Source organism: Tasmannia lanceolata, unplaced genomic scaffold, assembly GCF_043159265.1.
Source record: "Tasmannia lanceolata isolate RefF3 unplaced genomic scaffold, GAP_Taslan_0.1 ptg000015l, whole genome shotgun sequence".
Lineage (NCBI taxonomy): Eukaryota > Viridiplantae > Streptophyta > Magnoliopsida > Canellales > Winteraceae > Tasmannia > Tasmannia lanceolata.
In genome coordinates this window covers 57,444,152-57,458,961 of record NW_027518692.1, presented here as the reverse complement: position 1 = coordinate 57,458,961, position 14,810 = coordinate 57,444,152, and the positions used below count along the sequence as shown (strand labels likewise).

Here is a 14,810-nt window from a genome sequence, read left to right as displayed (position 1 = left end):
ACTCAAACCTAAAACAAAATCCAGATGTGCAATAAGGGTAGATTTTAAACCAGCTGAGAAGACCGGAGTTAGAAACAGATTTTGCCGTAAGGTGTGTAAATCATATCTGGCAAAGGATTTCTGTATATACAGATCTCTAACTTTGAATGGGGAATGCTGGATTGCAAATTTCTCCTCTTGCCTCCCATACTCCTTTTCTCCATCCCACCTAATCTAAATAATGGCCCATAGTATGGGTGCGGACTGGAGGATGCAAAAGGGAGAGGAGATTAGGATAGAGAAAAATGGGAAAAATGAATGATTAGACAACTGAATTCTTGTTCTCCTCTCTTCTCTCCTCTTCATTGTGGGAAAAGTTGACAAATTACACATACATAGAGTTTCAAACTAACCATTTCAAAAAAAAAAATAGAGTTTCAAACTAAGAAAAATTTGTTATCATATTGAGCAAGGTACTGGAACAAAGCATATTTCTATACTTAAAGCATCAAAATTGACCTCTACACATAAGACCCATTATCCAGACAAAACAGAAAGACTGAACATTCTCATTAGGTATACTTCCTACCTGAATGAGTAACAAAAATAACTGGAAATACATTCAAATAATTAGCATGACAACGTATCTCAAATTCACAAGGTACATCAGCTTAACAGGATAACGGCATGCTCTGTCAGATATGGGCATAAGTTACACGGCACCATACCTTTCATTTCTAAATTCTCTTCGGTTTTGAGAAAATACTCATTTTTCTTTTGAAAAACCCAGAACCCTTGGAAGATGTTTGCTTTTCTTTATGTATTCTGCCCGAATCCAGTGATAATTCAGAAGTGGACCTGACCTGAAGATGTAAACTGTCTGGAGGATTAGTATGCTCGAGATCTCTCAAAAGTAGGAGCAACTTTAGGCCACTTTCCTTTGCCCTACTATTCCCATTGACAGACATAATGACGAGAGATGGGATAACGCCCTCTCTCATGACCGATTGGCAACAGTCAAAACTTTGAGAACATAAAGAAAGGAGAATGGCCACTGCATGTTCTTGTTCATCATCACTGCCCGTATCGAGGAGTTCAACAATGGAAGCAATACAGCCATTAGTTTCAGCAATTGCAACCCTAGCACCTTCAACATCACATAGATTTTCCAAAATCATTATGCAAGTTCCAGAGAGCTCACCATCACCCAAAAGTGGAACCAGCTTTGAGATACACCCAGAGCATACAAGGTGAGGCCTAATTCCACTATGAGATGACAAATCATATAGGATTTTGACAGCATGTACCAAGAGTTCACCAACTTGAGAGTCGATAATCTTTATGATGGAATAAAGAGCACCGGACGCCACGATTTTGGGTTTACAACACCGGTGGCTGGACAACATTTGCAGTATTACCATAGCTTCTTTGGAAATTTCGGAATCGAGAAAAGTTCCCAACAGGTGAAATGCATCTTCATGTAGGGCAGGTATTCCATTTCTACAGGGAACAACACAGGATGCAGAAGTGAATGTAAGAGCTGGAGCGGCAACAAAAGGTAGAAATTAGCCAATGTAAAGACCCGAACTATCTGGGCAATACAAGATCCCAAAGCAGCTACAACAACCTAGGGAGAGGATACACTATTTCCAAGCCAAGGCAGGTACTGTCCTAGAAATAGGACACACACACACAGAGTCACAAATACCTGTCAGGAATTCTCGGCAAGGAAATCCTCCCCCCCCCCGACACACACACACAATGTCACAAATACCGTTCCCAGGAATTCTCGGCAAGCAAAAAACTGAAATTTTTTTATTTTATTATTATTATTATTATTATTTTTTTTTTTGGGTTTATGTTGGGGAAAAACGATAAAGTAAAATTATTTAAAAATATATAAATTAAGAAAAAAATATAAATAAAAAATTCTGTAAAAATATCATGATATTATCGCAATAAATGAAAATATCAGAGATATTTGTGACACACACACACAAAGCCACAAGAGAGTGAGAAATTGTAATTTTTGTCAAATTAACAGCACGCTTGAATTAAAAACTGATCAGCAAAATAACACCAATTACCTGCTGTTACTAAAAAATGCCAACAGAATCTGAGCTCCTGTTTTCTGTGCTTTTTTACTGGAAAGGTCAAGTGCATACTTCAAAAATCTCATCAGTGCTTCCATAAAACCATTAGAGAGCATTGCATGACAGGCTTCATCATTGTCTTTCATGAAGAGTTTTACACCCTCCACCGCTTTGTGTGGGGAATCCAATGGAAGCACAACAAGTTTTGATAGGAAGTTCAAATATATTTCATGTTTGAAGTCCACAAAATATTGAGATCCATGTGAATCATATGTTTGTCTTGAAGGTACAACCATGGGATCAAACATCGATTTTGAGGAAATAGGAACCCTAAATTCCTCAGGAGGTACATGTAAACTACACATATCACTTTGAGCCTCGCAACGACTATAATCCATATGTAATTTTGGATCAACGGACTCATCTGGATTTTCACATACACCGCTAGTACATGCAGAATTTGAGATTGAGAGGGGACCATTATAGTGACCATCAACATTTTCCGTGCTTTCACATCTGACAAATTTTCCGTACTTCCCCACAAGATATAGGAGGTACTTAAGTATACTCTCTGTTCTTTGGTCTGTGTCATGGACCTTATCAAGTAGCTTTCTGATAGATCTTTTCTCTATTAGAAGAGCCTTAGGAGATGTAATATTCAACCTAAGAGCTGCAACATGGAAAGCCTCAAATTCTGAATTTTCAGTTGAATCAGTAGCAAATTTATCCAGCTTGAGCAACTCTAATAGTCTTCTTCCAGCCTCCTGTTCTGATGATTCCATTATAAACTTTGCATCTCTAAGGTCATTGGCAATTTCAGAAATCTGCGAATGAAATTTTATTATCAACTGTTTCTACGAAAAAAAATATAACTCCAAAAATAATAAATGCAAGTGACTGATAAATAACAACTGGGTTCTTTGCACTTAAAGATGCATAATCATATCACAAGTGTATTCACATAAACTAAGTCTGTACAAAGATTAACGTGGGGCCGTGGGCATAGCTTGCAAGTCTTCTATATTATATCTTTATAAATCTTAATGTTATGACTGTAAGAGGATTTATATCAGGGATGTGTGTATCAAAATGTACAACTGCAGTGGAGTTATTTTAGGACATTGGATCCTAATCGGTAGGGCAGCAAACTCTTGAGTTGCACCCCAATATGATGCCAACCATCGTTCTCCCATTCTCTTATCCAGCAATCACTTGCAATCTTGTTTTGATCGTATAGAACACCACTGCAGACGATAGAGAGAAAGAGGGGGAGAAGAAGGGAGACATGATCTGTCGGCTATGCTGTAGTGACAATGGCCTATCTCTGTCCTCAGCTACACCCTCACCTTTTTTTTTGTTTTTTCTTCAAAAAATAATCTACCATGAGGTGTCATTTCATGGCCGTTGGATTCAAATCCAATTGTTAAAAGATCCAGTACCCATGGTTGGAAAGATCCAGTAGCATTCATACCGTTGGATCCAAATCCAATTGTTAAAAGATCCAGTAGCCAGTGGTTGGAAAGATCCAGTAACATTCATACGTAATGCTAAGCGTACTTGATACAATTCCTCATTAGACAAATAGGTTCATCACCTTTCTTTCATAGATTACCAGATCCACAATAAGCTGCAATTTCACATGCGTAATTAGACAGATATCAAGTTAGCAACGAAATGAACTTCTAGCAAGGAGTTTCGACATAAAAAAATAACTTACTGAACTGATAATGATGAAAACATAGATGCAAGAGGAAAACACCATCAATCAGTTAATTCAGATTCTAATAACTCCATGAATATTACTTAGTTACATAATATGGTATTCCCAGGCTTTAAATGTAATATTATATTCCCATGACCTATCACATAACAGAAATTATTCATACAAGTTAAAAGCATACTTTAACAGAAATTTTGAATAGTAAATCAATGTTCAAACAGTAGATGGATAAAAACATTTCTCTTACTGTGAAAAACCGATACTGCCTGATGGTAGAAAATGCCTCAAAATTGACAGATTATATGATTTTCGATAGTATGCTACGAAGGAGATATTAATTGACAAACCTGAGAAGCTAGTGGTGGTGGAAGCATATTTTGAATTTGGCTTAAACTTAAATCCAGTGTCTTTTGTGCTCTTTCAAATCTTAACAGAATTGATTCACCTGTGATTGCCTGCGAAATTTATTGAAAGCCAATGCTAAGAAAGATAACAGAAGTACCAAAAGAGGATACTCAGTTGAATAAGCATACATATGCGGATCTTAAATAATAATAATATAGAGTTTTTCATATGCATGGATGACACTAAATATAAACCAATAAAATCATAGAATCTTAGTTCCGGTAAAAGAAATAAAATACTCAGAAAAAAAGAAAAGAAAATCACATTAATGACACACCAATCAATACAGTGCCAGGGTTACTAGTGAACTCCTTTTTGAACATCATAAACAACCAAGCTCTAAAAATAGAGTTATATGAAAGAAATAGTATTGAAAAAAAAAATTAATACCAGGGGAAGTTACCAGTTTTCTTTGTAAAAGGTAAGAGGAAGATGAGAACAGAGGAAAGAGGAGAGAGAGTGGGGCGGGGTGTGTGGGTTTTTTTTTTTTTTGGGGGGGGGGGGGGGGGGGGGCGTGGGGTGCGCAAAGCAATTCATAGAGGTTGGACACAGAAAGGAGAGAGTTTCAAACACTCTCATTCCAAAGAATTTTATAAATGATGAGACTTCCAGAAAATACAAAACATGCCCGCTCATAAGTGATAAATTCTAAAATCTCCTAGATAAATACAAAAACACAATAACTAAAGTAAACGCACAAAACTTCTAACACCCTACCCCTCAAGTTGGGGGAAAGGATATTCTTACTACCCAACTTGCACAGAATCTGTAGAAAAACAGCACGACCCAATGACTTAGTAAACACATCGTCCAATTGCTCGTGTGAGTACAAGTACAAAGTACAAATCATTTGTCACACGCTTCTCGTGAAACACTGGATTGAAACCAATGTGAATCATAGTTTCAAAACTCCCCCCATCATCGTGGACTCCCCCAAGTCGACTCCCTTTTACCTTGGTCTCATTCTTGTCTGAGTCCGCATTTTTCCCTACAACAAAAATAACAGCAAGAAATTTTTGGAAATAGAAATCATCTGCAGGGTTGGCGTCAGGTTCTTTTCACAGCCTGTGTAGGGAAATAACTCCGCCTGTGTTTTTCACAGCCTGTCCCAAGCCAGGATAAAGGAGGAGGGTTGGCGTCAGGTTGGCAGCTGGCCGAAAAACTTTGCCACTCTTCTATGAAATGAATCCTATAGAAAATTCGTTGGGTTCTTCATGAATTTTTTCTAAAGGGTTCATTTAGCCAACCCCAACTAGTTTGGGACAAAGGCTTTGTTGAGTTGAGTTGAGTTGAGAAATCATCTGCAGGGCTGGAATGCTATGAACACCAACTGGTTGAACCCAGGAATATTGCAGGAACCGTAATGCTCCGAAGATAAGCCATAACATGCTCTCCTTCGTGGAAAACTTGTGATCTTCGTTTCTGGCTAGCAGTATATTGATACTTGTTTCTTGCCTCCAATCTTTTGACACACTTTAGTTTGGAATGTGCTCCGCAAAAGCATCAACATCCTCACTATGAGTGGGTTGCGAAATGAGAGGGACCAAATCCAGAACTAGGTTCAGGCTTCTTCCACTTACAATCTCAACTGGTAACTGTGGACCCCGATCCGAAAGAGACGGCGAGGAAACGAGTTCCCCCGTCGGTCTTTTCGGTTCATCCACGTGAAGGAGAGCTCTACCAAGGAACTCTCGAAACAAACAAAACTCAGAGTCGCCATCCATGGTATACGACCATGGATCCTAAAAAAATATGCTCTGTATACCATGGATAACCAGAAATGAATGGGTTCGTGCCTGATTACGAATGGAGAAGGTCCGAAGAGCGCCTCCAATTCGTCCGAGTGCAAGCACTTGGTCTCTTATGTCACTTATTATTAGATTCTAAAGAATTTTGGGTAAAATCATATGAAATGGGAACAATCCTTAGGAGTCATCTACCTAAGCATGCATTTCCTAAGAATAGAAATAATAAGCATACAAAAGATAAATAGAAGAAGTGTGCCACCTAAGCATAGCTAGATTATGAGTGACATTCCTAATGAGTGTCTAAGTTTTGGTGGACAAACACATGCACGCTACAGCTAAAAGTATAGGATCTGTACATGAAAGTAAGAAAACACAACAAAACACACAACATAATTCAATTCTATATATGACTCGATAAAACAAATCCTAAAACTCTAATGCAGGACTTGACTCGGACCAAGATGGCCGTCCATCCCAGCTGCTCTACGTATCCCGGCCTCGGGAAGAATCGGAGTCAACGTAGTTCGATGACCTATTCTAACTACTATGCCTAACCATCTAGAACCGCTATCCTAGACTCGATCCACTAGACTCGACTGATTTTTAAAGTTTTTTTGCACAATTTACTTAAGTTCAAGTGAATTGTAATTTTTAGGACTCTCTATATGCCCTAACTAATGCAAGTTGATTAGCCTTAAACTAATGCAAGTGGGCTTTACATCCTATGTGTAACTAGGCTGTGCAACCTAATAAAAACCATGGGCTGACTATATGCTTCCTAGTCTAGCCATCGGTTCGACTAAATATCTAACCGATCGACTCGAGACCTCCTAACTCTAGGGACACTCACACGACATGACACACCATATCAATACAAATCAGGACAGCCTCCTAACTCTAAACACCCTAAACAGCTAGGACAGACTCCTAACTCTAGGGGAAGATCTTTTCGAAAAGGTTTTGAAGAATTTTAGTATTTTTTTGAAGGTTTAAAATATTTATTTTTAAAGGTTTGGCTGGACTTGGGATAAAGATCCCAAGTTGCACTACGTACCCTGTTGAAAGGGATCAAGCCAACGTAGTTCGGAAAAGAAATTCCTAACTACTCCTAAATGACTCAAGATTTTTGAGATTTTTGGTTTTTAGATGTTTTTGAATTTTTGACACAAGAGGACAGAATCCTATCATCATAAGGGTAAGACAGACTCCTGATATCCCGCAAAGGTTGGACAACATCCTATGCTTTGCGGGGGAAAAAGACAGAAACACTGCTCTGCAAGGGTTGGACAGCATCACATACCTTGCAAGAGTGGATAAAAATCACATGATTTGATAAGAGGTTGGACAGAACCCTAACCCCTATGATGATAGGACAGACTCCTGAAACTGAAGGACAGACTCCTATGCTAAAGGCTGACTATCTAGCTAACTCTAGCTAAGGACAGACTCAAAACCAGAAGCTCTATAAAAGGGGATAAAGATGCTAGTGAGACTAAGCTAGTCTCCTAAAAGAGAGGATAAGTAGGGCCAATGAGACAAAGCCTGTCTCCAAAAGGGGTTTGATTTTTTTGAGACACAGCTTGTCTCCTAAAAGAGGTTTGATTTTTCTGAGACACAGCTTGTCTCCTAAAAGAGGGCTCTAGATGACTCTTTCATCGCCTTTGCAATGAAAAGACAAATTCTAAGGGTTTCTAAAGACTATGCAAGTCTATAGAGAGAAAAGAAGAAAGAAGGGAATACTACCACGACTCGGTAAGTCTCTCTAAAGATGGGCTTGGGCTAACGCCTTCATCGCCCTTTCAATGATGAGAAAGGGGAAAGGTTCAAAGGGTGCCTAAAAATCTAAGATAAACTTCTATCTAAAGAAAGAGGGAATAAAAGGAAAGAGGGTACTACCACGACCGAGTAAGTCCCTCCAAAGATGGGCTTGGGCTAGCGCCTTCATCGCCCTTGCAATGAGAAGAATAAATGTCTAAGGGTGTCTAAAAGACTAGAGAAGCCTTCTAAAGAAAAGAGAAAAGGGACCTATAAGGACTTGGCGAGTCCCCTAAATGATGAGCTCGGGATGACTCCTTCATCGCCCTTGCAATGATAAGGTTATTGATAGCTAAGGGATATTTAAAAGACTTGGAAAGTCTACCAAATAAAAAAAAGAAATTAACACTCGTTTTGTTAACTAGCTTCATGTTATGCTACATGATTTCAAGTTCTACCATCTGATTTCAGATTTTACCTGCTGGTTTCTGGTTTTGTACTAACTGCTTTCAAATGATCAAGGTACTTAAAAAGATGTGTTCAGCTTATACAACTGTGTGATAGAATAGTGGCTTTGTGACAAAGCCAAAGAACAGAAATCTACAAAGTGAACAGCACAAGTTATAGAGATATATCATTAAGAGAACTACACATATTTGTATATATAAAAAAATGCAATGAAGAACCAAAGTATTACCAATATATTTTGAACATTCTACACAAAATCTATCAAAAGAGAGCCATGATTATTAATAACATTTATAATCTAATCACACTAAGGCTAAACAAATTGAAATACACTCATGACGGCATATCCTTGCATTACTACTTTATTATCTTAATAAAATGACATAACTTATATAAGCAAAACAGTACAGAACTTCAATATACCTATTATCATGTGATTTTCTTTAATTCAACAAATATAAAAAAACGTATATGATTCAAGGAAAATTAGTATAAATTTTATCACGACCCTAAAAAGGAACATAAAAAAGAGCACATATTTGGATGCCTGGTATGAACACATCACCATGTTTTTGCATTAACCAAGACTCAATTTGCTAAGAACTACAACAGTCCTTTAGCATCTAATGAATAGATGGTATGGAGATGAGCTGGTCTCATTATCGGGACATGGTGGTAAAAAATATCAATATTTTGAGAAGAAAGAAATCATTTATGGATCTAAGTGAAATAGTGATTAAAAATGAATAGGGAATCAAACTGAGATTATTACAAAAAAATATTAAGTATGACCTTGTTCAGGTAATAACCCATGGATTATCTAACACCAAAAAGATTTGAAATCTGTTGACCCATGCAACCATTACACGAAATATATTATTCAAGTACACAAACCACAGCCATGACGATATTGAATTAACATTTGATCAAGGTTTCAACTGATTCTTTTAATGGACAAAACAAAATGAAGGCTCAATAAATAAGCTACAACAGTTCCACTGAAAATTAATTGATAAAATGGGCTTCATTAACTTAAAGTCATGATAAACAAATATCTTTCCAAGTACGTTATCAAACTTGTAAATACCTAGGGTAAGAACCAGATTTTTTTACAAAGATATACTCATTCCACCTAACAGGTAGTATGCCAAGGATAATTTTCTCTAAAAAAAAAAAAACGAACAGAAACCTTAAAATTCTACACCAAACCAGGAGATGTTTCAAACTAAAGTATTCTTTGTGACTCTTTTATTCTCATATTTCAATCCATATGTCTCTATTTAGAAGTACAAATTTTCAAATAAAAAACACTCCATTGTAAAACAAACAGATTTAAGTATCTACCCTGCTCTAACAAATAAACTAAACTACTTAGTTCCCTTTATAGGTAATCCCATTTTCTAAGTCTTACATCTGGGCATTGACACACCTGAACCTTTGAGTATTTCAGCCCAAAAATATAATTCCACCCAAGACCAAATACTATATGCAAGACATGCTAAGAAATTTCATAGAAAAGCATATTACAACCAACTTTTAGGCAAGAGGGCAGCCATTATCGAAAGAGTATGGGCTTTTCGTATAAAAAAATATATATATGGGGGCTGTCCTTATCAACAAATTATGAAGGCTGTACATATCAAAACTGGTTAGGGGCTACATATTAAAGCCATAAGAGAGGGTGAAAATTGCATTTATCAAATGAGTGAGTGGGCTGTCACTATAAAAAAAAATGTTATGACTTGTAGGACAGCAGCTATATAGTTTTAATCCAACAAAGATCCCAACTGATAGTATATACACCTATAGAACAGCAGCTAGGCATTTTTATCCAGACAAAAATCACAATTGTATAGGGCATACACCTGTAGAACAGCGGCTATGTACTTCATTATATATCAACAACTAAGGAAGGATTGCTATACAGGGCTGCTACACAGGGCTTCACTATATCTCAACAACTAGGGAAGGACTGCTATGATATGGCATAAGGGCTGCTAATATCAATGTGTAAAGAACCGCCATTATCAAAAGAGTGTAGGGTTGCACATGTGGAGATAAATGGCTAGTCCAAATAACCATGAGATCAAAACAAATGAAATCATAAATTGACAATTCAATATGGTGATTGGATCTCATAACCATAGAACAAATGATTTTTAAAAATAACTATCAAAATTAAATCACACCATTCTGTCACTAAAGGAGTGCTATGCCTACTGTTTTACCAAGCTTCCCATTTATCTCAACACATATGTGACACCAAATTATTTGGACAAAATTGTAATCAAAACAGAACTTTGAATATATTCCCTGTCATTGTTCTACTAATATGAGTATTCCTCTACACAAGCACAAATTATAACCAAAAAGCGTAATATTCTACAAGGACAGTGCTATGTACTTCTAAACATATATGAATTATGATTGAGACATATAGAAACCTATAAAAACTATAATTTTATAACCTCAAACATAAATCACGACTAGAAAGCGTTTAAAGTCTACAAAATCAGAAACCATATACCCTCAAACAAAATGAACTATAACTGGAAAGCATAGAAATATACAAAGGTAGTAGTTATATACTTCCAATAAAAACGAACCAAGACTGGAGTGTAGAAACCCACATGATGTCAAATATATGCTTTTAAACACAGAGGGCAGCAACATGGATGAATCTGTGTGCGAAACTGGGCAACAACAGGGCTGAATTTGTGCTGAAACAGGGGGGAATTAGGACAAAATTGAGCCAAAACTGGGGCTGACAAAATGGCTAATACAAACAGGGGCTCATACAAAGGCTAATACAAACAGGGGCTGAACATATTAAAAGGTGAGGGCTGTACAAAATGAGGCCTCGATAAAGCCCATATCAATATATATATATATATATATATATATATATATATATATATATATATATATATATATATTAGGAGACAAAATTATAGATAAGTATAATTTGCATTGTACATGAAAATTCTTTAAATAGATTAAGCTCCCATATACCCTGACAAAGGTGATCCTCCATCACAATTATATTGAGCTGTGAAGGTGCATGATAAATAATTGCTTTCTACATCGGGCTGAGGGTAATTCAAATGTACATAAATTAGATTTCATGAATCTTGATGAGAATGAAATATACATGATCTAGTAATGACTTTCATGAATACCTTAATCATGGTCATAGCAGGTCAGGTAAGGGAAATTAAATTAAAAAAAAATATGTTCAGCTATTGATTCTATGACACAAAACATGGATTTTAACTACAAGTGATGAGCTGATTCGACAACATACAGAACATGAACTGGACTTTCTGTTTTAAACTAGAATGTAATAAATGAGGCAAGAAATGGAACCGAGATGATATACTATTATAAATATGATGCATGCACTATCGTCATCCTGTAGACACCCCATTTTGACAAGGCCCTAAACCCGCATATTCGAATAAAATCCCGAGGTCAGACGGAAAATGAATGAAATTAATCCGAGCAAAAGAGAATGTGGGGCCCGCTTGTGTGGGACCCGTTTGTGTGGGACCCGCCTGTGTGGGACCCGCTTTTGTGGGGCCCGCTTTTGTGGGGCCCGTTTGTGTGGGACCTGCTGATGTGGGGCCCGCTGATGTGGGACCCGCTTGCGTGGGGCCCGCTTGTGTGGGGCCCGCTGTGTTGGGACCCGCTTATGTGGTCAAAGAGAGAATAAGGACGGTCATCATTTTCTTCGTTTTTAAAGTGGGCGTAATGAGTGGTTTTGGTTTTCGCATGGCATCCAATGCCATTTGAAAATTATTTTTTATTTTTTTTTATTTATTATTTTGCAAAAAAATGGGAAATGGGGGGGGACAAGAGGGGGACAAAAAAAACCCATCATCCTCTCTCATGATGAGTCATGAGAGCCTCCCCAGTCTTCTTCTCTCTCGCAGAGAGAAAAGACCAGAGGAGAGAAAAATCCAGGGGAGGGAACCAGAGAGGAAAAAAAGAAAAACCAGAGGGAAGAGAAAAAAAAAAAAAAAAAAAAAAGAGAAAGAGGAGAGAGAGAGAGAGAGAGAGATCTGCAGAGGGGAGAGAGAGAGAGAGAAGAGAGATCTGTAGAGAGAGAGAGAGAGAGAGAGTCTTCTCCTCCGGCAATCCAGCCGGAATCCGGCGAGGCCAAACCCATCTTCGACCGACCATCCACCGATCACCACCACCTTCTCCGGCATCCTCCCAACCAACCACTGGAGCTCCACCGGCATCCACATCTCCTCCACCCCACCTCCAGCGGATCCCACATCAGCGGGTCCTACATCAGAGGGTCCCACATCAGCGGGCCCCACACAAGCACGACTCTGTCAACACCTTCCTGGATCTCTTGTTCCTCCCATAGCTGGCGTAAGTTCATTTTTTTATTTTATTTTATAATTATTCATTCTTCGCACTACACGGGTCCCACATCAGTGGGTCCCACAGCGGCGGGTCTCAGCGGGTCCCACAGCGGGTCCCACATCCGCGGGTCCCACATCCGCGGGTCCCACAGCGGGTCCCACAGCGGGTCCCACATCCGCGGGTCCCACATCCGCGGGTCCCACAGCGGGTCCCACATCAGCGGGTCCCACAGCGGGTCCCACAACAGCGGGTCCCACAACAGCGGGTCCCACATCAACGAGTCCTACTATGAATAGTAGTTTTGAATAGTACTTATAAATAGTAATTATGAATAGTAGTTTTGAATAGTACTTATAAATAGTAATTATGAATAGTAGTTTTGAATAGTACCTATAAATAGTAATTATGAATAGTATTTTTGAATAGTAATCTTGTATAGTAATTATAAATAGTAATTATAACAGTCTTCAGCACAGGAGTCAGTCCTTCAGTCAGTCCAGGAGTTTTTCCTATCATCATAGGGGTTAGGATTCTGTCCATCCTCTCATCAAGTCGTGATCTTTACCCACTCCTGCAAGGTATAGGATGCTGTCCAACCCTTGCCGAGTTATTTTCCTGTTCGTTCCCCCGCAAAGTATAGGATGATGTCCAACCTTTGCGGGATTCCAGAAGTCTCCCTACCCTTATGATGATAGGATTTTATTCTCTGGTGTCAAAAAAACAATAAAAACATTTCAAAAATACTTGAAAACAACAAAAATATTCCAAAAACACTTGAAAATTCAAAAACATCTCAAAAACAATTCAAAATCCAAAAACATTTTAAAAATCAAAAATCTCAAAAAATCTTGAGTCATGTGCAGAGTAGTTAGGAATTCGGTCCGAACTACGGATGACTTGATCCCTAGCTGAGGGGTACGTAGGCAGCTCAGGCGTGCTGCTGGCACCCTGAGTTCAGTCACCATTTTTAGACACCATTTTTACACCCTTTCACCATTTTCAGTCACCATTTTTGTAAATATTTCTCACAACTTTCACAATTTTTCATAACTTCAAAACCTCCCAAAAATACAAAAAACTTCAAAACCTTTTCAAAAAGATCTTCCCCTAGAGTTAGGAGTCTGTCCTAGATATTTAGGGTGTTTTAGAGTTAGGAGTCGGTCTTGATTTGTATTGATGTGGTGTGTCCTGTCGTGTGAGTGTCCCTAGAGTTAGGAGGCCTCGAGTCGATCGGTCAGACACTTAGTCGAACCGATGGCTAGACTAGGAAGCATATAGTCAGCCCATGGTTTTCTTTATGTTGCACAGCCTAGATACACATAGGATGTAGGGCCCACCTGCATTAGCTTAAGGCTAAACAACCTGCATTAGTTAGGACATATAGAGAGTCGTAAAAATCACAATCCACTTGAATTTAAGCAATCGCACAAAAAGCTTTAAAAACTAGTCGAGTCTAGTTGATCGAGTCTAGGATAGCGGTCCTAGAGGTTTAGGCATTGTAGTTTAGCATAGGACACCGAACTACGTTGGCTCTGATTCTTCCCGAGGCCGGGATACGTAGTGCAGCTAGGATGGATGGCCATCCTGGTCCGAGTCAAGTCCTGCATTAGAATTTTAGGATTTGTCTTGTTGAGTCGTGTGTTGCGTATTTTGCTGTGTTTTCTTATTTTCATGTACAGATCCTATACCTTTAGCTGTAGCATGCATGTGCTTGTCCACCAGAACTTAGACACCAATTAGGCATGGCACTCATAACCTAGCTATTCTTAGGCGACATATCTTTCATTTCTTTTGTGTGTGCTTCTTATTCATCTCTGAGACATGCATGATTAGCTAGACGTTATCTCGGGGATATCCGTTCCCATTTCGCATGATTTTCTCCCAAAACTCTTCAAAATTAATAATAAATGGCATGAGAGACCAGGTGCTAGCACTTGGGCGAATTGGGGGCGCCTAATCCCTTCCCCATTCGTCATCAGGCACGAACCCTATTTTATATCTCTGGTTATCCGTTGCAACAGAGCACAGCATGGGATCCAGGGCCCACTTCCTTGGATGGCGACTCTTTCTTTGTTCGAGGTGCGTCTCGAATCCGGGCTAGTCCCCGAATCGAGAGGTATCTCACTTTACATCGCCGCTCATGCTGTGAGGGGCACTCTTTCGAGGGTTCCTTGGTGGGGCTCTCCTTCACGTGGATGATCTAGAGACTCGCGCGGGGGCCCGTCCCCTCACGCCCGTCCCGGATCTGGTTCCACAGGCTGGCGACTC

General features: G+C 38.8%; 1 protein-coding gene across 12 annotated transcripts in view; it reads right to left on the bottom strand.

Annotated features, from left to right (window-relative positions):
* Positions 1-456: 456 nt before the first annotated feature.
* Positions 457-14,810, bottom strand: part of LOC143892628 (U-box domain-containing protein 45-like) — a 32,816-nt gene continuing 18,462 nt past the window's right edge. For 9 of the 12 annotated variants that reach the window (XM_077397366.1, XM_077397364.1, XM_077397365.1 and 6 more), the window contains 3 exons: positions 4,140-4,247; positions 2,067-2,896; positions 457-1,479 (listed from right to left, as the gene is read on the bottom strand). In XM_077397366.1, coding sequence (XP_077253481.1) covers positions 717-1,479; positions 2,067-2,896; positions 4,140-4,247 — 1,701 coding nt within the window. In that variant the 3' untranslated portion in view covers positions 457-716. Of the gene's footprint in view, positions 1,480-2,066; positions 2,897-4,139; positions 4,248-10,757; positions 10,889-14,810 lie in introns of those variants that run through there. The other 3 variants (XM_077397368.1, XM_077397374.1, XM_077397375.1) reach the window with 3 other exon arrangements.